The 23,177-nt window shown below is 42.7% G+C and overlaps 2 protein-coding genes across 2 annotated transcripts; both read left to right on the top strand.

The window, feature by feature from the left end:
• Positions 1–7,285: 7,285 nt before the first annotated feature.
• Positions 7,286–13,194, top strand: agtr1b (angiotensin II receptor, type 1b). Its single transcript, XM_061712938.1, has 2 exons — positions 7,286–7,454; positions 11,191–13,194. The coding sequence occupies exon 2, from the start codon at positions 11,299–11,301 to the stop codon at positions 12,376–12,378; it is 1,080 nt and encodes a 359-aa protein (XP_061568922.1). The 5' UTR covers positions 7,286–7,454; positions 11,191–11,298; the 3' UTR covers positions 12,379–13,194.
• A 282-nt stretch (positions 13,195–13,476) lies between these two features.
• cpb1 (carboxypeptidase B1 (tissue)) lies at positions 13,477–21,460 on the top strand. The gene is made up of 11 exons (XM_061712937.1): positions 13,477–13,567; positions 15,015–15,090; positions 15,387–15,511; positions 15,595–15,691; positions 15,786–15,887; positions 15,967–16,071; positions 16,157–16,267; positions 16,391–16,481; positions 17,185–17,387; positions 20,248–20,332; positions 21,092–21,460. Exons 1-11 carry the CDS (start codon positions 13,503–13,505, stop codon positions 21,277–21,279), a joined length of 1,248 nt encoding a protein of 415 aa, XP_061568921.1. The 5' UTR covers positions 13,477–13,502; the 3' UTR covers positions 21,280–21,460.
• The last annotated feature ends 1,717 nt before the right edge of the window (positions 21,461–23,177 follow it).

Raw genomic sequence — 23,177 nt, 5'->3', positions numbered from 1 at the left:
GGGGCCCGTGATATTGACTCAGCTGAGCCCAGACTCCCCAGCAGCCCCAAACAGTTACAGGATAACCCGAGGGGGTGTGAGGGGAAGTGGGTACATGCTGAGGGACAGTATGTAACTTTAAAGGATGTTTATTGTGAATCTTGGTCTTATTTTAGGGTTGTGCTTAATTTCTTCCTTACATTTTGCTCTTTTGTGATGGTTCTTTTTCAAGACAACAAAGTGTGGGTGAGAAAGACGACCCAATGCTGCTCACATGCTGTTTACGTAAGGAAAGCCTGGCCGGGCCCTGGAACAGGTTCCAGTGTGTGTGAAACTACACACACACACACACTTCCCTCTGTTCAATTTGAAGTTAAGTGACAGAAAAAGCAATAACAAAACAGAGGATGTGACTCAACACATGCACACCAGCAGCCTTCTGCTGTGGAGCAAGATTAAAGAAACCGAGATACTTCAAGGATGAGAGTGCACTGATGTAAATGTATGTGTCTGGGCTCTTTACATTTATGTCTTATATAACTACGTTAAAAGACAAATCGCTTTAATAAACACAAACAAACCTTTAGAAGGGCATAGGCACTCCCTGGCTTGAAGGCAACATTACCTCTTCTACCGCTATTATCTTAGTCTATTATACTTTTTCTGCTGGACAAATAGTACCTTATAGAAGTAAAATACATCTCCATGACTTCTCACTGCTTTTATTGAATTCAAATGTCATCCAGCTGATAAACTCCCCCGAGCTGGAAGGAAGTACAGATGCATTTTTATCCTGCACAGATCTAATAAAGATCTCAAAATATTCATGGGAGAGGCTGCACTAAAGTAGAAGTGGCAAGCCTCCCCCAGCGTCCCCATCAGTATTTTCCCATCCCTCCCTGAACATTCATGTAAAAAGGCAACCTTGACGAGCTGAGACCTAAACAATACGCCTCTTACGAACCGCTACGAACCTTCCCACCAATTTCCCTACAATCTATTTGACGCTTCCTGTTTGTGCAAAAGATTTGTTTTCCTTTACATATCTGTGCTTTTGCTCCTTTTAAAGTAGAGTGCTGGCCACATAAATTTACATATCCAGGGTCAAAACGTGGTTCAGTGATTTCCGTGACGTAAGGCAAAGAGATGAAACTAAGGAGCAAAAGTAAATCTTAAGCCACAGCGATTGCAGGTTGTACATGTATTCCTGACTAAAAGAAAAGATGTGACGGTAGACACTTTGTGCTCTGCTGCTCTTTGTCCGCGTCTCCCTCGTCCTCCCACAAAAGCACAGTTTTTGAGTCCCAGCTTTGACTCATGCGGACAACGCCGCTAACATGGCAGGTCCAGTCACAGTGAGAGACGCAGTAAATATTTTCTGAGCCTTGACTGCACCACAGGGATGGTGTGAGAGCTGTCCCTGACACACACGCACCACACTGGGAAAATAAAAGGCCTGTTAAAGTCACATTAAACATGTCCATTTTGGGTCATCTGGGGATTATACATCCCGTTATGTTCCATTGGATGTTAAGGACAGTATGAAGATCAGATTTTTGTCCTCCACAGATGTACAATTCTGAAATCTTTACAAGACATTGCTAAATGTCTTGTTTTACGTGTTGTGGAGTCCAACCTTCTTTTTATATCCTCTAAACGACAGTCAAAAGCATGCCATGAAATCTTTTTAGGGAAATTATCATTCAAATCACCACCAGAACTGATGTAAGACCTTCAAGATCTTTAATTCAATTCAGCTTTATCTACAGTATATAGTCACTATATAACTCATTCCAAAGTAGTCCAGTTGGACAAGGCGATAAAATAGCAATAATTATTATTACTTCGCTAAGGAAACCAACAGATTGCATTAAAACTTTACTTTGATAAGATCCCCCGTCCAGAGAAAACACCAGGCGACTGTGGAAAGGAAAAAAAACTGCTTTAAAATGAAAAAACCTACAGCGGAACCAGACTCATTTATCCATCAGAGGACAGGAAAGAGGAGAAAATCTTCTGCATTGATGAGTTATTTATGCATTTATTTGATTTTGCCCAATAACTGATTTAGAGGGGTGGACAAATACATACAGTAACAATGAAGTCACTGTGGCAGAAAAGAAAACAAAGATAGATAACTGCACCATGATATTATGAAAGTCCTGCATAACATCATGATATGGGAATGAGAAGTTTGCAGAACTGGGTAGTCCTGTAACCTACAGACATTAAAGAGATTTACTATATGCACATAGCTGTCAGTTGGCATGTGGAGTCTGACCTCTTTCTCACAAATATCCAATACAGTTTGGTACAAGTGAGATTGAGAAGTACTGCTTCTGTTTCAGAGAAAGTTCTGCAAAGACTAATGACACCAAGAGAGCGCACCAAATCTCAACGCAGGATCCTGATACGTCATCATTTTTCTTTATGAAGGATTTTGATTGAGTGAATTGTGAAGTATCAAGTATCAATTTAACACCCTTCCAAATGCTGAGGAATGTTGAATGACTTCTTTAGCAAGTTCTATACAGCACTGATTAATATACTTATAAGTGAGCCTAATCAATTAGAAAACGCTTCAGTTCAATTCATGGAGTCTGACGATTGGACTCTTGAACAACAGAAAAATGTCAGGTTGTTTGATGTGTCCAGTTTTACCTTGGGTTAGACTTGTTTTGTCTTTATCGGCGTAAGAGGAGCAGTGGATGAAGGGATCAACCCATCATTTCTAGTGTGTACCGTTAAAGCCTGTGAAGACAGTGTTATGATACCGTGGTTACTTCTGTTGGTCAGGTCTGGGTCCACAAATGAGGTCAGTTCAGCACCTGAATACGGTGGATAAGACAGTTCTTCCAAAAACACATAGTTATCCCCACTTTCCTGAGGGCAAAATCATACTCCAAGATGGCAAAGCCAGGTCTCACCGGACTCAGACTGTGAAATATCGGCTCAGGGGCGATAAGAAATCCCTTTTCATACATGGATTTGACCCCAGAGATCCAGACAATAACTCCATTGAATCTTTCATGGATGGGTTTAAGGAAAGGTTGCCTCGCCAAGGGTGAGTTGTTACTGTTTATTTTTCTGGGCCAGCATAGAGAGCATGTATTTGTTTATTTTTGCCACGTCATGGCTGACAGTTTTATGAAGTCCCTGTACACAACCTTTTGCAGAAATACTTAAGCTGGAAATTGGATATGTTTTCAATTATTTTACTCTACGATAGAGAGATTTAGTCTGGTTCCTCTGGATTTTGACTATGATTTCCAGAGAGCAGCACCAACGGCGCCATTAACTGGATGATTCAGAAATGAACCATGTGAGATAGCAGAGTGACAAGCAGACTAGTATCAATAAAAAACCTCCAAAATATCACGCCGTGGAGTAGGAACCTGCAAAACCTGTTGATTCAATGTGTTATTAGAAATTCTGCAGCCATTTTGATCATTTGGAGTAGTGAACGCTCGAGACATAAAGCTTGTGCCTGCCCTGTGGTTATTGGTTCGGTATGTTCTGTGCCGGTGGAAAGTAGATTGTCTACAAGAAATGATGAAATCATAGCTTTGATAATATGTTGATATGATGTAAATGTTTCTGTCTGATTGGCAGCATGAGTTGGGCACATTCATGAGCCTTTGGCCCAGCCCATCTGAAAGCCTCCAGGAAATTTGATCAATCAGAAAACAGGCTTGTGAGCCTCTCTTTACATGCTTTTTGAGTTATGTTGCATTGTCATGTTTGGTCACGGGAATCCGGCAGGTTGGCGAGGTCTGACAATAGACCCGCAGGTCTGAGGTGAATCTGTTTAAATGATTCCACTCAAAAGAAAAAAGAATCATTGAACTTGTCTCAGTGAACGCACGCAATTTCTGCATCTGGGTTTCAGCTTTGACTTCTGCCCCAAACTTAATGGTCACCTTGAACCGCGATACTGAAACAGAGTATTAACTTACTGCGGTCATGTCAGACAACAAGAGTGATGTCACACTAATGCCTACAGAACTGACTCTCTTACAGAGGTGAAATATTTTGTTTAACTGAGAATCTCAAGAGTACTTTCACCAAGACAATAAAAAGAAAATTAATCTAAAGCAGAAAAATGAATGAAACCATACACTGGCTAGGCCGTATTTATACTCTTCCCACTAGATATGAAAGGTAGTGTTTTGTGCAGCAGCAAAAGTTGGAAAAGAAGTCTCCTTCACTTTGTAATCTTGTATAAACGTTCCATAATTTCTTTACAACAAACTCGCCAAGCATCCGATTCTTCTCAGACACCATAAATCCTACTGGATCAACTAAAAACCTTGGCAGCTCCTTAAAAGGTAAAATCGAGGCGCACTTTCACGCCTTATTCTCACTGACCTGTCAAAACTCCTTTCGCGCTGCAGCGATTGCTGGAAAAGAGCCATTCGCGTTATCGGTTCCACCTGTTCCCTAGCTGCACCGACAAGCCAAAACATCGACAGATCACTTCGGAAGGATGTGAAAACAAGTTTTAGAAACTCAATCTTACTTTAAGATGAACTGGCTTTTAATGAAAAACAGATGATGCTCATTTGGTTGAAATGTCCATCAAATCTGTCTCACTCTGCAAGGGATCTTGTACTATACAGCAGAGAGTTTGGTCTTTTGGGGAAAGAATAGTTTTTGAGCAGACACTAATGAAGACCATGTGCAAGAAGAAACGTGCAGTTCATGTTCTTGATTTATCTTTGATTATGCAATCCATCTTGGCTTGCTTTACTTGTTCAAAATCCGTTCACACGACATGAAAGCGATGGAAACCACACAACATTAACCTGTCCGATTATGTAATTTATTGGACATATTGGTCAAAGACGAGAAGTGGCGTCTTACTCAATAGTGTTCAGTTCTTTAGGGTTTGAGCTCAGTCTTTCGGACCTAACACGGTATCGTGTTTCTTCAGCAGGTGGCTGTGCGTAGGGTGGCATTTTCCCGCCTGTGTTGTTGTGGTGTAAAAGGTCTGTCCTTCCCTGCAGTGCTCCGTGCTACCAGTAATTACCTCAATTCATTCGACTACAGCTTAAGTGCTTACACTGCTAATCTTGTTAGAGTGATTTGATTAGCAAGAACATCGCCCGCTATCACACCTCCAGGGCAGGCGTACTTGAGATGAATCCTCTTTCTGGCCTTGATCACCCAGGAAAGGCGTGCACAGTGAATCACAGGATAACTAATTGAACTATGTAAATGAGCACATACGTTTGGGTGTCAGGATAACTGCGTCTGGTTCTTGAAGGTTGCACAACATGACCGAAGACATAATCTTGGAATGACCACTGGAGTGTTACTTAAAGTGAGTTATGGAGGTCTTTTTCCGGACAGGGAGTTTTAGGTTCTTAAAAGGCCCAACCACAACTGCAAAATAAACCCCACCCATTCGCCTTAAAAAGGTACAATCCCTTAAGACATTGTATTTCCCACATAATTGCATCCCCACAAATCTCCATTTTTAAGTCATCAACATCTGTCTCTTTTGCCCGTGAAGCGTAAATCTCGGTTGTAGTGCCGGGTTTTGCAACAACATCCTGTCCCTACTGAGAAATATTTGGTTTGTGGAAAATACAGCCAGAGATTCAGTGCCTGATGCATAACTCTCTCTGCACTTCCTGATGGGTCCCGTGGGTCAGATATGAAGTGCTGATAGCTCTCGTTTGGCAGCAGGACCAAGACAAGTTGAGGGGCGAACTGATACCATGCAGATGCACATTGCAGTGACAGGATGCGTAATAAGATGGCATTCGCCTAATGGACGATTCTTATCATTCACAGTAATTGAAGAGATAATGGAACCTGATCATAATCCACTGAGGTGTAAATGACTCTGTTGCTGTGTAAAGTGCATTTTACTCTCTTCCCCAACCTGGCAGGTATAAAGAGCGAGAGGCCCTTCGCCTGTATGTCATATGTTTTCAAAACCCTCTTCAGATCTTTGCACCCATTATCCTTTGACCCTCTGTAACCTCCATGAGGGTGTCTGACACTGAAATCTTTGTATATGTGATCATTTACATACCTGAGTGAGCAAAAGTCACCAAACAGGCCCTCCACTCAGCCCCAAGTGTTTATTTTCACTCGCTTTCCTTTTAACCGAGGCGATGGCTTACTTTGTCGCCCGTGCCACGGTTACCGAGGGGATTTAGCGGATGAAGGCCGAGCCGCCCCGTCTGTCCCTCCATCCTCCCTCCCTGACATTTCTTAACACCTGTTGCGACCCTAAAAGAGAAAAGAGATGCGACAGACAAATAACTTTGGCTTAGAGCCAGGCCTCAAGGTTGTACGCGATCCCGAAAAATAGTAATACAGCTGGATAACACATCCCCAAAAAGTGCAGTCTCAGATTCTTTCCTTTCATGTCAAACATCACACGTGCAATTATTCTTCGCAGAATCAGCAACTCATCCACCCATTTAATTTCTAACAAACAAATATCACCATATTTCTTCAGCAGCTGATTACTGCATCTGTATAACAAATATGCCACGGATGTTTTCTTCAACATGCAGATGAGTTGTTGTCTAAGGTAAATGTGTAATGGTCTGAAGGAAGAAAAACTAACTAAATCAAATGACAGCATTGAAAGGACTGTGGTTTTGTCTGTCATGTTTCGCTTAAAAAAGAAACTTGACAGATGTGGGACAGCTGAATCCCACACTGAAAACAGGAAATGCCCTGAGGAATCCCAGCAAAGACAGTAAAAACTGTCTCTCTCCATCCACTCTGTGACCCCCCCCTTCAATCCTCAAACAATGCACGATGGTTCAAACTGAGGTCCAGTTTGATGTGGCTATTAATACAATGTGATGACAGGCCCAATCAGGATCGGAGCCTGGCCATTCCTTTCATCTGCAAGTGACAGAGGACTGTCATGAAGAGACACAGCAGCGATGGTCCAAAAAGAGAGGGCATTGTTCGCATGACTATGTTTTGCTAATCGATCAACCTAAAAAGGATTGCGAAACAGGCCAATATTTGTCCCTTTGATCGGCCCCTGAGGAAGAAAGAGTGAGTTATTAGAAGCAGACATTACGAAAGAGGGGATGGTGCCTTGGGAGGGGGAGAAGAGAGGAGGAAGAGGAGGAGATAGGGGAGGAGAGGTGCTATCATGCGGGATCTTGTGTGCGGTTGTTTGTGTATGTGCACGTAGACTACCGGCCAAATTGAGACAGGCTAGGACAAAACGTAACTCACTGGTTCCAGTGTAATTCACTCATCGTTACAGGGAGTGTGTGTGTGTGTGTGTGTGTGTGAGAGGGAGAGATTCAGAGAGAGAGCTGTGGGGGTTGGGGAGGGGGCTGTGTTTGTGTGTGTCAGACGGTATTCATGCTCGTCTCGCTCTACCAGCTAAGTTAAATCAGAGGCCGTCACTGGCACACCGTGGTGGTCTCTCCGTCTCTGTGTCCGCTCAGCTCTGAAAGCATCAACAGCCTCTCCGTTACGCACCACAGGTAAGTGCTCACATCGCCTCATTTCCAACTTAAAACAAAAAAACTAACTATCCATGGTATCTGCAACAGAAATGTCCAATTTTGCTGGTTTTATTGGTCAAGTAACTTTTACTTAATTTACTTAATAATTATTTATACTTCATAATTTACTTAATCACTTAACTTTAACTTACTCAACTTAGGCCTCTATCTCCATATGCGTCAGGTTGTCAACTTAAAAAAAAAAAAGATCATTTAAGGTCTTTTTTCAAGCAACTTAAACAACTCTGCATGTTTAATAAACCATCCTGATCAGTGCAACCTGTTGTTGCTGTTTGTGCAAGCTATCCATGATCCGTGAAAGTCCTGCATGTTTGGATCCTTTCAAGCATCTTGTTTAGCCTTGCTCAGCCAGGACTCGTGGTCCTGTACACAGTAAGGTTGGTTTCACTTCCTGATAAATGTCTCCTGAAAATCCTCGCTTAACGTCATCAAAACTGATGGAAAAAGAGGCAAAAAGTACTGACTTTTTTAGAAAGAAAATGATGTAGCCATTCAAATAAAGAGAAACGGGGTGATAGTGGAGACTGGACTGCATATGAAGCTAAATGCAACTTTCACTTTTTTAGGTGCTTCTTTTTACCTACTGGAAACAGAAGCAGCTCTGCTCAGACTGACCAAAAAATATTGGCGAGAAAAGGATTTATTATCCGCAATGATACTGTAACTGAAGGTACCGGAATAAGAAATGAATGGAAGCTGCAAGGCAAACCTTTGTACTGTTGGATGTGAGTCACATTTAAGGACGGTTTTGTAAACAGAAAAATGGAGACATGGTCTCTGAGGCCAAAATGTCCATTAGATGCTCACTTAGTTCATGGATTCTGTCTGTCTGTTTTTTCTCCATATGAAAAAAAGCCTCAAACGTACCCTAAAACAAGAGGTGTGTTGAATTAGTTTTTTCCTATACTTCCCATAGTGAAATGTAAGAAGCTACGGTTGAGATGCAGCACACTATTACACCCCCACATTACTAATCTGTGAGGAGTAACACTGACAAATGAAGCTGTGTTTGCTGTTTTTAAACTGGCATGTCTCACTGGTTGCAATGAATGTGTGCTCCTGTGACGTGTTAAAACGGTGTCGGATGCTAAAAGCTGGATAAACTCATTGTTGCAGAACTTCCTGTGAACCAAACTAGGCTGAAATGATGTTTTAACGGGGGGATGATCAGAGGGTGGCAGGCTGACGGTGCAGTGAGGTGAACCTCACTGCATAATGGCTTGATATAAATCATTAACTCCATCAGCCTGACATTTTAGTGGCTCTCTCTGCGGACAGCCAGATGGTGGTGCTCATGTCAGAGTGGACTGGTGCTTGAGCCGAGGGCAGCCCCGGATAGCTCAGTTGATGGGAACCGTGTTTCTGCTCAGTCCAGCAAACATTCTCCAGCTACTTCTTCTTTTAAATAACCCCATGATCCCATGCTGGGAGCAGCTGCATTCAAATCCCCCCAAAATAGGATTAGACATGGAATGTTGCTACTATGATGTCAGTCAGAAGACAGCCAGTCAACAGCAGAGCAGAAAGGTCCCCAAACTTCCTCCTACTCCTGATCTTATCATATATTGGAAGCAACTCTTTGTTTGCAAATAGTGTGGGGCCTTGCAGCCCTTTGTCTTGTCTTGGAGGATGCAGCTTGCTCGTGGACCTTGTGAAGTAGATGATTACCTTCCTGTCTGTGGTCACCGGGGGTTTATGGCTGCCATTCAGTAATGTGTCATTTCACAGGGAGCTATAGCCCGCTGGACACAGCAACACTTAATAACCTGCTTCCGAGCCACCTCACCTTTTTTATAGGACTCGCATACATACGTGCACTGCAATAACGTCCAGCCTCGTTTATGTAACAACCGCCGTCACCATCAGTATATCCCTCATGGAAAAATACTGGTGGGTACAGTAATCGTCCCATTCTCAGAAAAAAATATATTCAGTCAGTTTTTCCTACTACGAGTAAAAAAATCCACCAGGCTTCAAGAGATTTGACTTTGACTGTTCTAAATCCCTTAATTGTAGCACATATGGTAAGCTGATCTCTTTTGAATGGTTTAAATTTACAGAAACCACTGTTATAATAATTTTTTTTTTAAATAAATACAACACATGTCCAGCAAATCCCAATAACGACATCTGCGCTGGTGCTCTGCCCTACCCATTACACCACGCTGTCTGTGCAGGAAAGTCGGGGGATATTTCATTATTGTGTTGCCCTTGGCACTCACACATCTTCCACACTCAACAATCCTCACATCTGCAACCGATACGGCTGTTGCTTTAGTGCATGGAGAGCTTCTTTTTTTTGTTTTCTTCCGAGAAATGATCCACTGAAACCTGGTGGAAAATGAAACGGTCCTTGAATGTGAGATAAAATAGTTCCACTGCAGAGCTGAGATTGCCTTCATGCCAACTAGAGGGCAGTGGGAATTTACTTGAATGTTGCTTGAAATTTTCAATGTTGCAAATGTGAAAAAAAAAATAAAAATTGTAAACATTTCTTTTGCTGTTACTGTTTACTGATGTAACTTTTTGTACAAGCAAACTGTAAGGTGTGAAGGGTAAAATCATTAAGCGAGAATGCCATCTTGTGGCAGGAAATCTGCTTAGTCAAACAGTAATAAAAACAGCTTTTACAATACTTACTTTTAACCTGTATCGTACTGAAAAAAAAATCAAGTTCATGTTCAAAAATGTGGTTGTTTCATTCACTGTTTTTGGGCTACAAACTCTTACAAATTCCCTCTGGCATCTGCTCGCTTTTGATGCATTTGCAAAAATGTTATTTGCAAGTAATTAGTAACAGAAGCTGTCTTTGCAGTTACAATTCTGCATACATGAGGCTTATGCTAACATTATTACATCAGCTCCACTAAGGGCACCCATTAAACTATTCTATTAAACATAAAGACTGTCAGTAAAAACCGTTGTTTTTTCTTTTATTTTGTTGCTGTTTTTTGTCTTTTTAAAACATTTCACATTCTGCTCGGACAAATGAAGCAAAAACTCGCCTGAAGGCTTATTTTCTGTGGCGCGCAGGTTTGATTTTCTCACAGAGAGAAGTTTCCACGGAGCCGAATCCCTGCTGTCTTGTTTGTTTAGGTGTGCGCTGATTAGAAGTTCCCATGCTGGGTACAATGTATCTCTGCACACCGAGGGTTAGAAACGTGACATGTCTTTTGCAGTGACCGGAGCCTCAAAGCGCTCTAAACTCCCTCCTCCCCGATCCTTCAGTACCTCCAACGTTAATGGCGCTGTTATCCAAGCTCGCACTTCGCCATGCAGCCTCAATTAACACAGGTCATAACGCTGGGCATGAATGTTCTCCTTCTGGCTGCTGTCAGTCCACCCAGACGGACAGACCGTTAGATAAACTGTATGCTTTTACTGTTGCCTTTCATTAGCCGAGGGACAATAAAAAAGGAGGCTGAATAGAGACCGTCTGAATAATGATCTTCCAAAGAGCATTTTTTGGAATATTAAATAACATGAAACATCTGTTTTTCATGGCTTCTTGTTTTACAGAAATAACATAAAGCGTCAGGATGGCTCTATAATGTGCACAGATCTTTAATGAACTGGTGTAGGGTGAGCACTTTCATGGGTGCTCGTGTGGATTAGCGTTTATGGGCCATGCCAGCGGTAATGACGGCTATTCTCCGAGACTGTCTGTGACGTTTTTGTTGTCTTTCTTTTATAGGACTCGCTGAGGCCCTCGCCCAAGGCCTGTATCAGTCAGCGCAGACACGCCCTGCCGACAGGGCCCCCTGCTTGAAAGGTCCTCAGATCTGGCACTAAAAAAGGGAAAATGCAGAACGTAACGACAGGGGCGACGAAGGGGATAAACCTGACATGTAGCATGACTGGAAGCCATGAATTCATCTTCACCCTGGTGCCCATCGTCTACGGCTTCAACTTTGTCATCGGCATGATCGGAAACAGCATGGTGGTGGCGATCATCTACTTCTACATGAAGCTCAAAACAGTGGCCAACATTTTCGTCTTCAATCTCGCCATCTCTGACCTCACCTTCCTCCTCACTCTCCCCATGTGGGCGACCTTCACCGCCACGGGATACCAGTGGCCCTTCGGAGGATTCCTGTGCAAAACCAGCGCGGGACTGGTCACTTTTAACCTCTACACCAGCACCTTCTTCCTCACGGCGCTCAGCATGGACCGCTACCTGGCCATCGTGCATCCGGTGCGATCGCGCCGGCTCCGCACTGTGGTGTACGCTCGCATCACCTGCGTGGTGATCTGGCTTTTTGCCTTCGTTTTGAGTGTTCCCACCGCCCTGACCAGGGATGTCATCTTCCTGGAAAACTCAAAGACAACCGTTTGTGGCATCCTGCATCCGACCACTAAAAATGACAAGCTCCTTCTGGCCATCGGCCTCATGAAGAGCCTGCTGGGCTTCTTGGTGCCCTTCCTCATCATCATCACCTGTTACTACCTGATTGGCCGGGCTCTGCTGCGGGCCAAACACATACAGAAAAGCTCCCGTTCCCGGGATGACGAGGTACTGCACATGCTCGCCGCAGCCGTCCTGGCCTTCTTCCTGTGCTGGGCGCCCCATCAGGTGTTCCACTTCATGCAGCTCCTCACCCAGCTCACGCTGGTGGCGAACTGCACGCTCCTGGAGATCATAGACACCGCCATGCCCTTCACCATCTGCATCGCCTACTTCAGCAGCTGCGTCAACCCCATCGTGTACAGCTTCGTGGGGCGCAACTTTCGCAAAAACCTAATGCGCCTGCTGCGCTGCTCTGCGGCCGGAGCGGCCAGGCCTCACCCGAGCATCAGCTCCAAGATGAGCGCTCTGTCTTTTCGCGCCTCTGAAGCACTGAGCCTCACGGTCAAAAGTAATGCTTCCTCTGATATTAAGTGACGATAAAATAGAAAGAGAGAAACAGACCACAATTTGGCTCTTCCTACTCTTTTGGTCTGGAGCTAAGAGGATGGGGAATGAGGATTTGTACGCGTTTGCCGCCTCAGCTGAGGTAGTCAGGAGCCTTTGTGAGACCAAAAGACAATTGCTACCTTTTACAACACTTATTTGCAAAAAAAAGGTATTCACAAACTGTCACATTTCCCATAACATGCTGCTGGATTTTTTTTGCATCTAGGCTTGTGGAATTACTATAAATAGATAAAATCCAGAAATAAAAAATAAAATAAAAAGCAGTATGCATAATATATTATTTATACAACATCTTGTTCTGTAGGATTTTTGTCAGCGTTGCGTCTTGACGACACGCCGCAGTGCTATGTCGTCTGGTGAAAACCATTTTGTGTGCTCAGCAGGTCTTGAATCGGTGATCAAGTGCACAGCAAAGATGCCAAAGCTTAAGAAAAGCTCACAAGCCGCCCCTGCAAGCTCTGCCAGCAGCCCAATACATGGCACCGTCCAGACTGTCATGCAGAATATCTATTTGTCACTTATCAGATGATGGCAGCTGGTGCTTATATGTTACATGTTGTTGTCAACTCTAGTCGTCCTTATTGAAAGAAAAATGTAAATGAGTTCACTGGAACATCTGAGAATAATATACTGTAACAATCAGAGTGCACAAGCGCTCCAGGTTGGGTGATCTTTGTTGATGTCTTTGTGGTATTTAAAGATGTTGATATTTTTTTTCTACTCTATAAGTGTACATTTTGTGAATATATGAAAGTATAACTATAATAAAAGAAGTATCACCAATTGAGTTGTTTCTTTCAACAGAGAAAATAATCCTGGCAACCGAAGTGACTGGAACTAGCACTTGATGTGAGATAAGATTATTAGGAGTCATAACAACGTGACCTTGGTTCCCCAAGCATCTATTAATCATTGACCACGCATCGTGTAGGGCTCTGCATTCCCAGTAACACCTAAAATTAGTTGTTTGGTTGTTTTTTTTTACGCCGGCTGTATGACATGCAGCTGCATCGCAGAGTTGGATTGGTTGACGGGCGGCCCGCTGGGCGTTATAAGCGCCGTCCACAGCGGACGCCAGCTTCACTGCCAACATGAAGGTCCTCCTGCTTTTTGGATTGGTGGCCGTTGCCCTGTGTGACATCTCCCGCTTTGATGGGTAAATTCTTTCAATTTGATCACAGCAAAAGAAAAAGAAAAAGCACTTACTGTGCTGCTGCGAACTAAATGCGCCACAGTGGCTTTTAAAATGCCAAGAGTTGATGTGCTACTTTGTGCTTTGTTATGTACTAACAACTAGGTGATCGTGGTACTGTATTTACCCAGCGTAAGTACTCGAGGGATTCATGAGGCCATAGGAGAAGTGTGCATTCTGGCTCAATGTAATTGTCTTCCAATTAACTGGAAGTATGTAAATTTCAGTCATTTGTGCCAATAGGGAGCCATCTGTTGAGGAGAGAGCTTGTGACGTTTTTATGGGGCTATTCTTTCCAGGTGTTTGCTCACATTAATGAATGAACCTGATCTATTTGGAATTAAAATGAAATATGTATTGAGTGATGGAGAAATAATGACATATTCATTTAGTTTAAAGGTGGACGTATAAAGATATCCTGGAGCCAATGACAGGGCCAAAAACAATTAAATGTGCTGTTGTTCCTTCAGATAACTCAATAAATCAAGGCTGGGAAGTACTGGCTCATCCGGCGCATCCATGTGGACCCCATCTGGATCAAAAGTGGGCTACTTGGGTACAGCGAGGGCTTGAGCCTTAAACCGGCAAATGGCAATGGGTCCCTTATGGATTCACTGTTATGGGCCCCAAATGGGAAGTCAATGTGAGACAAATATATGGGGTCCAAAGTGCAGTAAATGGGCTAAGAACGGAAAATTGTATGCGCCTTTTATAGTTTCAGTAACCAATTGGGCCACATCTAAGATCCTGGTAGACTATTTGTGGGACCCAGGTCTAACCCAGGTCTAACCCACTTTTACCTCATTATGGGGTCCACATATAAATGCTGGCAGGGAGATTGAATGGAATCAGCATTTTTGTGATCAAAATAACAAAAAATCTATTGATTTTAGTCAAAGTTTGATTTAAGAGAAAAAAAAATCAACAATTACATTGCCAAGATTTACTGGAATAAAAAACGTGTCAAAAAAAGGAAATAATACGGTATACATACAGATATTTATGGTACCGTGTTTCTGTTCGAATTTCAAGGCTGAATATGTCAGTCAACTTCTTCTCCGTCAGGAAGTCCTTTACATCAGTTATGGTTTGTGGAAGGAAGACGGACTGAAAATGTAGGATAAATGTTAAAAATTGAAATGATCCTCTTGTGTCGCAGGAGAAAAATGGAGAAAACATGGGTGTTGGCTTTTGAAGGAATAATTTGAGTATAAAAGGAATTTGCTTATCAAATTTAAAATAGAAAACATTATGAGATGTTTTTTAAGGAAAAATTATATCTATGCAATTGTCAACATTTTCTGTGTTTCAGTCCCCAAAGGTATAAAAAATAGAAAAAATGTTCATTTCTTTTTGGGTCCAATGAATTACAGTAGTGTTAAATTTATATTCTCTGCCTTTTCCTCCACAGAGAGAAAGTCTTCCGTCTGAAGCCGACGCTTGATGAACATGTGACGCTCATCAAGGAGCTGGCTACCAGCATTGACGTACGTATTTACCTTCAAACACAGTCAACCCTGAGTGCCGTCCTCTGATTAGCTGGTTTGCCAAGGATTGAAGCTTTGTGCTTAAAACTATATCCTCTTAAATCATTCAAATGCTTCAGTTATTTCCTGTTCAGATGTATAGAATTATCCTAACTGTATGTTTTATCTTGAACACTGCAGATATATGAAGCGTTTGTTCCTTTAACATCTCAGTCTCAATACCTTAGAATGACAAGGACTCGCAGAGTTCATGGGCGTTTCAGTGCTCAAGCTTTGGTCTTTGGTGCCATCTGCAGGTCGACTTCTGGAGCCCCGAGAGCGCGGAGCAGGTCACCATCGACATCGATGTGGACATCCGTGTGCCTGCCATGTACCTGGACATTGTGTACACCACCTTGGGACAGAGTGACATGAAGAATGAGTGAGTTGGCAGACAAATGTGCTTAGTAATAGTTTTATTTCTTTCCTGTGATGTTACAACATTTGCATTCAATCCCCACTCAGGATTCTTATTGAGGATGTCCAGAGTGCCGTTGAGGAACAGAGCAGTGGCATCGATCCCAGAGCCCACAGCTACACTAAATACAACACCTTCGGTGAGGTAAGAGCGGAAAACAACAACAGTGCCAATTTCAGTCATGAATGACATAATATGAGATGCTTTATTATCATATGTGTTCTCATTCTGATTGCAGATCCAGGCCTGGATGAACACCATTTCCTCATCCAATACTAACCTGATCAGCAAGCAGGTGATTGGAAACACGTATGAGGGACGCCCCATGACCGTCCTCAAGGTATTTCAAACTTAAATATGAATATCAGTCCCAGTGGTTGAGGAATTGTACAGTTAAATGTGACTTTTGACAACCACAGCTCGGTAAGAAGTCCAGCTCTACGAAGCCTGCTATCTTCATGGACTGCGGGATCCACGCCAGGGAGTGGATCTCTCCTGCTTTCTGCCAGTGGTTTGTCAAGGAGGTAACAGGGACGCGGGGATACGCACTGCAAGTGTTTACCCACGAGCCTCCACAAATTCCCTGAATTCTTTCACAAACTTCCTCAGGCTCTGTCCACCTACGGCAGCGACTCTCAGATGACCAGCCTGCTGGACCAGATGGACGTCTATGTTCTGCCCGTCTTTAACATCGATGGCTACGAGTACACGCACACCAACGTATGTCACAGTCGCTTAAAGCATTATTTTTTTGTTGTTTTTTTTTCGTCTTAAACAAACTTGCAGTGGTTGTTTGTTAAACACGTGTGAGTCATGTGCATTTCATCCACTTGGGAACTTTAGAGCAGGATGTGGAGAAAGACTCGCTCCAGGAGCTCGGCCTCCAGCTGCACTGGAGCTGATCCAAACAGGAATTTCAATGCTGGCTGGTGCAGTAAGTGCAACATACTCACAGATATACCTCGAAGGGGGCGCTGCCATGATTTTATCTTGCATTTGCAAAAAACGTAGGAGCCTTGAAAGAATCACATTAGATACAAAACATCAAAATCTGTAGACAAGCTTAAATATATTGAGTTTTAGTCCTAAGTATGAGTAATGCTGCCAACTCTTGAATCTTTGCCTCACGGCATCTTTTACTTGAGTATATGTTACTGTTTTTGTTCAGTTAAGACATATTGCAAATCGTGAGACGGGTTTTAAAAAATGCAAAGGAAGCTTTAGCAGTTAAAAAACATTTGCAGAGGACAGGCACAAAACATATCAAGCAGGTTAAAAAATGTGTTCTGTAGAAACATATTCTGGTAGAAAACTGAATCTGAAACTAGACACAAGGATGAAACCAAACATATATAAAAGGAAAAACTAAATAAAGCACAAAGAATGTAGTTACAGTTGGAAAGTGTGGAGTGGGCAGAACCACAGTGACAAAGTCGGGCAGAAACACAAGGCTGAACACTCAGAATCACTGAAGCAATAGGAACTCATGTAGAGTAATCCCATTCAGAGTCCTTTAGACACACCATTGCAGGTTATTTTTGTCAGATTAAAGTTAAAGTGCAGCTTTGAATGTAGCCACAATGCATTCCAGAGAAAAAAAAGGGCATCACTAATGTTTTCCCATATTGCCATTGCAGCCCTCGGAGCCTCCAGCAACCCCTGCAGCGACACTTTCTGCGGCTACACTCCTGAGTCTGAGATCGAGGTCAAGAACGTTGCTGACTTCATCCGTAGGAACAAGTCCAACATCAAGGCCTACCTCACCATCCACTCCTACTCTCAGCTGCTGCTCTTCCCCTACTCCTACTCTTACGACCTGGCTGCAGACCACAGCGAGCTGGTGCGTCTCAGCGTCTCCCGTACAGCCCCCACAGCTGATCAGGCACTGTGTTTGATTAAGGCAGACTGCTGGGTCTTACCACATCACTAAGAGCTTTAGAAAGTTAGGCATGCAGCACAATGCATGGGGTATCCCCAGTGCTCGAGTTGTAAAAGAAAATTAGGGGGGATGGTGGATTTTATCATATGGGGGCAGATAATGTGTGCTGATTACAAATAATATAATATATTACAAATAATAGCACTGACCAAAACACCTGCAGAAATACTGCAGGAATGACATAGCAGCAGTTAAATGCAGCCTTCTGTAAGCTTTAAATATCCACTGGGCTTACATCAAATACATCAAAACACAACAATAAAAAACAGTTTTCTGAACTTATATATGACTCTGTCCTTCACAGGATAAGTAAAATGGATCACTGCAAAAACTCAAAATCTTAACAAGAATATTTGTCTTATTTCTAGTTAAAATGTCTCATTTTGGTAAAAAAATCTCATTACACTTAAAACAAGACTCATCACTGGAAAAAAACAACAATTTTCTCCTGTTTCAAGTAGATTTTCACTTGAAATAAGTAGAAAAATCTGCCAGTGGAACAAGATTTTTTTGCTTGTAATAAGAAGATAAATCTAGTCTCACTGGCAGATTTTCTACTTATTTCAAGTGAAAATCTACTTGAAACAGGAGAAATTTGTCAAATAAGTTATTTTTCTGGTGTTATTTTTCTGGTGATGACTCTAAATGTTGAAATAGCAGTAAAACCACATTCATTGATGAAATGACATAAGGGATGGAAAGGGGGGATGGCAGTTTTACAGGGGGGATGATTTTGACCGTTTTTATTTCAGGGGGGATGCCATCCCCCCCTCATCCCCCCTCAACTCGAGTACTGGGTATCCCTGAGATTACCGGAGTAAAGGGCCTTGTATAGCATGAGGGGAAAGAATCCCTACTCCGGGCTCATATGCTTCATTCTCATGGCTCTTTTACCTCTCACTGGGGTGTCCGAGGGTTGCACAGTTAACATTTTCACCCCTGCACTCACTGAGGCAGATCACACGTCTCTCGGCCGCTCGCGTGTGATTTAGGCTCTCTCTTTACAGGACAAAACAACTCCAGGGATCTGCCATAACTCATACGTCCCCTCAGAAATATCATTTCCTGCTCGTGTGTTTCTCTGGGGGCTTCATTTCCTCTCACAATTCGCTGCAGATTTGTGCATTTTCTTCTGTTTTTGTTTTGTTTGTTTTCCTCTTAATATATGTGAAGTTATTCTGTTTGAAAAAAATCCAAAAGATGCTGCAGGGGGGGTAAACAGATATTTAATTCTCACAAGCAGATGTCCTTTGATAGTTGTTTTTGCTCTGCTGAAGTCACTAAACACAAAGGTTGTGTGGCTATAACCTATTTTTAGGGCCCGAGCACCTTCAGTGCGAAGGCCCTATTGTATCTGTAGGAATTTTTTTTCTTTTTCTTTTTCTTCTGACGAAAGGACGGCCTTTTTGCCCCCCTAAACGTGCCCAAAAAGTCACCAAATTTTGCATGCAAGTCAGGCCTGGCGAAAAATTTGATATTTAATGGTTTACATTAATGGGCGTGGCAAAATGGCTCAACAGCGCCCCCCAGAAAACTTTGAGACTCAAGCCCCACAATACGGTTTGACGTACATGCACGAAAATCGCTACACACCTGTATCAGAACACAACTTAAAGAAAAGTCTCTTGGCGACATGGCCGAAACCGAACAGGAAGTCAGCCATTTTGAATTAATCGTGTCACTTTGGCGCAATTTATGCCATTCCTTCGGCAGTTAATACGGCCCGAACCGTAACGTGCACCCAGGTGTGTTATACATCAAAATGTGCGTCTACATCCTGCGACAACACGCATTACTTTTCTCTTTCAAAAGCGTTACCGTGGCGACGCTAGACGCCAAAAAGCGCGCCCACCCTTCATCTGGTTGGTTCAGACCGAAAAAACTTTGCGCCTCAAGCCCCAGAATACGGTTTGACGTACATGAACGAAAATCGGTACACACCTGTATCATGTAGCAACTTAAAGAAAAGTCTCTTGGCGCCATGGCCGAAAACGAACAGGAAGTCGGCCATTTTAAACATTCTGAATTAATCGTGTAATTTTGGAGCAATATGAGCCATTCCTTCGAGAATTAATACGGCCCGAACCGTAATGTGCACCCAGTTGTGTTATACATCAAAATGTGCGTCTCTATCCTGCGACTACGCGCATTACTTTTCTCTTACAAAAGTGTTACCGTGGCGACGCTAGACGCGAAAAAGTGCGCGTCCCCTTCATCTGATTGGTCCATATTTGATAGTTCTCCAAAAGTCACCAAATTTTACATGCAAGCCAGGCTTGGCGATAAATTTGATATTTCATGGTTTGCATTAATGGGCGTGGCCTAACGGCTCAACAGCGCCCCCTAGAATACTTTTTTCTGCCATAACTTTTGAATGGTTTGACATAAAGAGTCGTGGGTGGTGTCATGGGACTCGGTATTGACTCCTTGACCATAATTGGTGAAAATTAGCCCCGCCCCTTCTTCTGATTGGTTGTCCCTATTTCCTGCTATAACATTTGAATGTTTTGACATAGAGAGTCGTGGGTGGTGTCATGGGACTCTGTAATGAGTCCTTGAGCTTCGTTGGCCTGAATTAGCCCCGCCCCTTCTTCTGATTGGTTGTCCCTTTTTTCTGCTATAACTTTTGAATGGTTTGACCTAGGAAGTCGTGGGTGGTGTCATTTCTGATATGCTTATGGGGGGCGGTGGCCGTGAGTGCGAGGGCCCGTTCATCGCTGCTTGCAGCTTTAATTGTCGTTGTTTCTTCCCTGTAATGTAGTTGAAGGTTGCTGAGGGAGCCTCTGCTGCTCTGCGCTCTCTGTACGGAACCCGGTACACCAGCGGACCTGGCGCTACTACTATCTGTAAGTACAGAAAATAATGAGGCTGAACTGGCCCCTTAATGGGGACCTATTATGGCATCTAATACCTATTTTAAACAGGCCTTGAATGTCTTAAAAACAAGCTTTTGATTGTTTTTGCTAAATAAATTAGAAATTTAGCCTCTGAGCCATGTCTTTAACATCCCAGTCTCTAACCTCATTATCTATGAGGGATTCTGATTATGATTATGAGGCTCTGTGCTGATTGGCTGCCTCAATGACGCGATACACCTCTACGAAAAAATGGCGGAAGCTCCGGCTGGTGGAGTTGTTGTTGTTTTTCCATCCAGAGTTAGTTGTGGCCGTGGTTTCACGCATCGGAGGCCAACCGATGCTAATTGCATTTTGGTTACGTAACGAAAGGGAGCAGAATCTGAACGGCTCGTAGATCCACATCATACTGGACGGCTCATCCGGGCGGCTGTACAGACACTTCAGAATTTGGTTGCTTTCCTCCTTCTCTGAGTTGGCAGGCTGAGGGGAGACCACTTTATATATGTTAAATCAAGAAAAAACGTGTTTTTCATAATAGGTCCCCTTTAATGGAAACAGTTCATTTGGTGAAAGCTTGCTATTTGTGTACAGTAAGGCACTCATATCATGCATCACGATGTGTTCATGATGCGTTATTTTGATAAGACAATAATTGCGATTGCTACATCCATACAAACAGTCCTACTTTGTCCCAGGCCATCGGCACAGCTCACTCTGAATAATCTCTCCATCTTTCTCTGCCCTCAGACCCCGCCGCAGGAGGCTCTGATGACTGGGCCTACGACCTGGGAGTGAAATACTCCTACACCTTCGAGTTGCGGGACACTGGTCGTTACGGCTTCCTGCTGCCCGCTTCTCAGATCAAGCCCACATGCGAGGAGACCATGCTGGCCGTCAAGTACATTGCTGCCCATGTGCAGAAGAACCTCTATTAAAAAGCGTAGCAGCCGGGACCCCTGCCAACGCAGCTCCTCTGCACTAGCCCCCAGCCTCTCCAACCTCTCCGCTATATCATGCCCGTATCCATGGATACGGGCACCACCCGCCATGTTTTCTCCCTGTGCTTGACAGAATGTCACGATAAGTGCAAACAATAAAATCAATGATCCATCCCCACATGGTGAATCAATTTTTTCATGTGCATATGATAGTATTGTATCTGACATACTCAGCATTTGCATTTTGTTGTGAGAAAATATACAACACAACACAATAATCAAGAGTTATTTTTACAAGCCCATGCCTTACAGGTCAGAAAAAGGTTTCAGTTGCATTTATTGCAAATAAAAAGCTTCAAATATGCTTAAGAAAATACAAAACCATTTGGATTCAGATTCCAGCTTACTGCTTTGGCCCTCTTTAAACCCTGATGGTCTGTGTTGTGTGCGGATGGCCCCATTCCAGTAGTGGAGGCTGTGGGGGCGTGGGGGGGTGGGGCTCCGTTTTAGAGGATTTCAGTCCAGCAGCTCAGTACGTGACAACCACACAGTACTCCTTGGTAGCATCTCCACTCTGCCAAGCATCTGTCTGAGTGGAGAAATAAAGGAGCCAGTGATCATCAGGAAATTTAAACTGCACCAGCACACATCTATGTGTAAAAAATCTGTGCAATCTAGTTATTATGTTTCCTATCAGGCCTGCTCACAGTAGCAAACGGACAGTAACAACAAGATATGCAATATCTGTATACCTCATACACATCGTATCTAATTTTTTTTTTTGCACTACTTTTTTGTACTACTTTTATTTTCACCCCAATACTGTTTATATTTGTAATTATATATTTCTTACTTTTTTTACCCTTTCGCTGCATGTGTGTGTTGAGTGTACCGCTGCTGCACAAAGAGAATTTCCCCATTGAGGGAGGAATAAAGGACAATCTAATCTAATCTAATCTTATCTAATCTAATATAACAGCCAAATAACTATTGTCAAAGAATTTGGTCTAATAATGCTCCCAAAAGCTCTAAAATACTTCGCTGTTGTGTACTAATAACACAATAGAGCTGCTGACCTTTATTGCCGCTGTTTTGTAACAATCCTGCTGTTGCGTCTTCAATCCACTAGATGGAGACAAACGCCTGTTGTGTGTAATCTAATTGTTACAGCATCACTTCTCTACTCACACCATCACTAAAGAAGACATTAAATAAACGAGATGCAGATTGTTTATCTAAATGATGTCTTTGAAGACACGTCGATGTAAAATAATAGATCGCGGCTGGTTTTTTATTGTTGTTTTTTTTCCCCCTTCCTTGGAACATTTTTTAACAAAATATAAACTGCACTAACTATGACAATAACAGAGTCAATAGTACAAGTACCTTCAAGTACCTTCAAGAGCAACCTCAACTGTATCTTTATCCTGCAAAAACGCCTTATCAAAATGATTACATTTTCCAATAGACTTACTAGATCCACCCCATTGTTCCAATCCCTAAGTATTCTCCCTATTTTTACTGTAAATGTTTTTCAGATTTGTCTTTTTGTCTATCAATCCATTCACAAGCTGCTTCCAATCTGTTTTCATTCTTTATTTCAATTCAATTCCCAAATTCATCACTCCAATACTAGGTCTGCAAACAATCTCCATCTCACCTTTTTCAGGTCTACTTTTTCCCAATTTGCAATTAGATTCAAAGGTTCCTCTTTATTGGAACACCTTACCACACCATATTAGAGAATGCTCGAGTACAAATACTTTCAAAAAACAAATCACAACATTTTTACTAGCCCAAGTTAGCAAAGCTTACCCATTCATTTCCAGTACTTCTCTGCACACCCTCATTAGATTCCTGTTTTTTTTGTTTTCTAGCAATTTAGCTTATTTTCC

This window comes from Cololabis saira, chromosome 22, assembly GCF_033807715.1.
Source record: "Cololabis saira isolate AMF1-May2022 chromosome 22, fColSai1.1, whole genome shotgun sequence".
Classification (NCBI taxonomy): Eukaryota; Metazoa; Chordata; class Actinopteri; order Beloniformes; family Belonidae; genus Cololabis; species Cololabis saira.
Note: the sequence above shows the minus strand (reverse complement) of the source record. Positions and strands in the feature narration are given on the sequence as shown.

Coding starts and splice junctions, on each gene's coding strand:
- agtr1b (XM_061712938.1), top strand. CDS start 11,299: ATGCAGAACGTAACGACAGGGGCGACGAAGGGGATAAACCTGACATGT.
- cpb1 (XM_061712937.1), top strand. CDS start 13,503: ATGAAGGTCCTCCTGCTTTTTGGATTGGTGGCCGTTGCCCTGTGTGAC. Junction 15,091..15,386: donor AGCTGGCTACCAGCATTGAC/GTACGTATTTAC, acceptor TGCCATCTGCAG/GTCGACTTCTGGAGCCCCGA. Junction 20,333..21,091: donor ACCTGGCGCTACTACTATCT/GTAAGTACAGAA, acceptor CTCTGCCCTCAG/ACCCCGCCGCAGGAGGCTCT.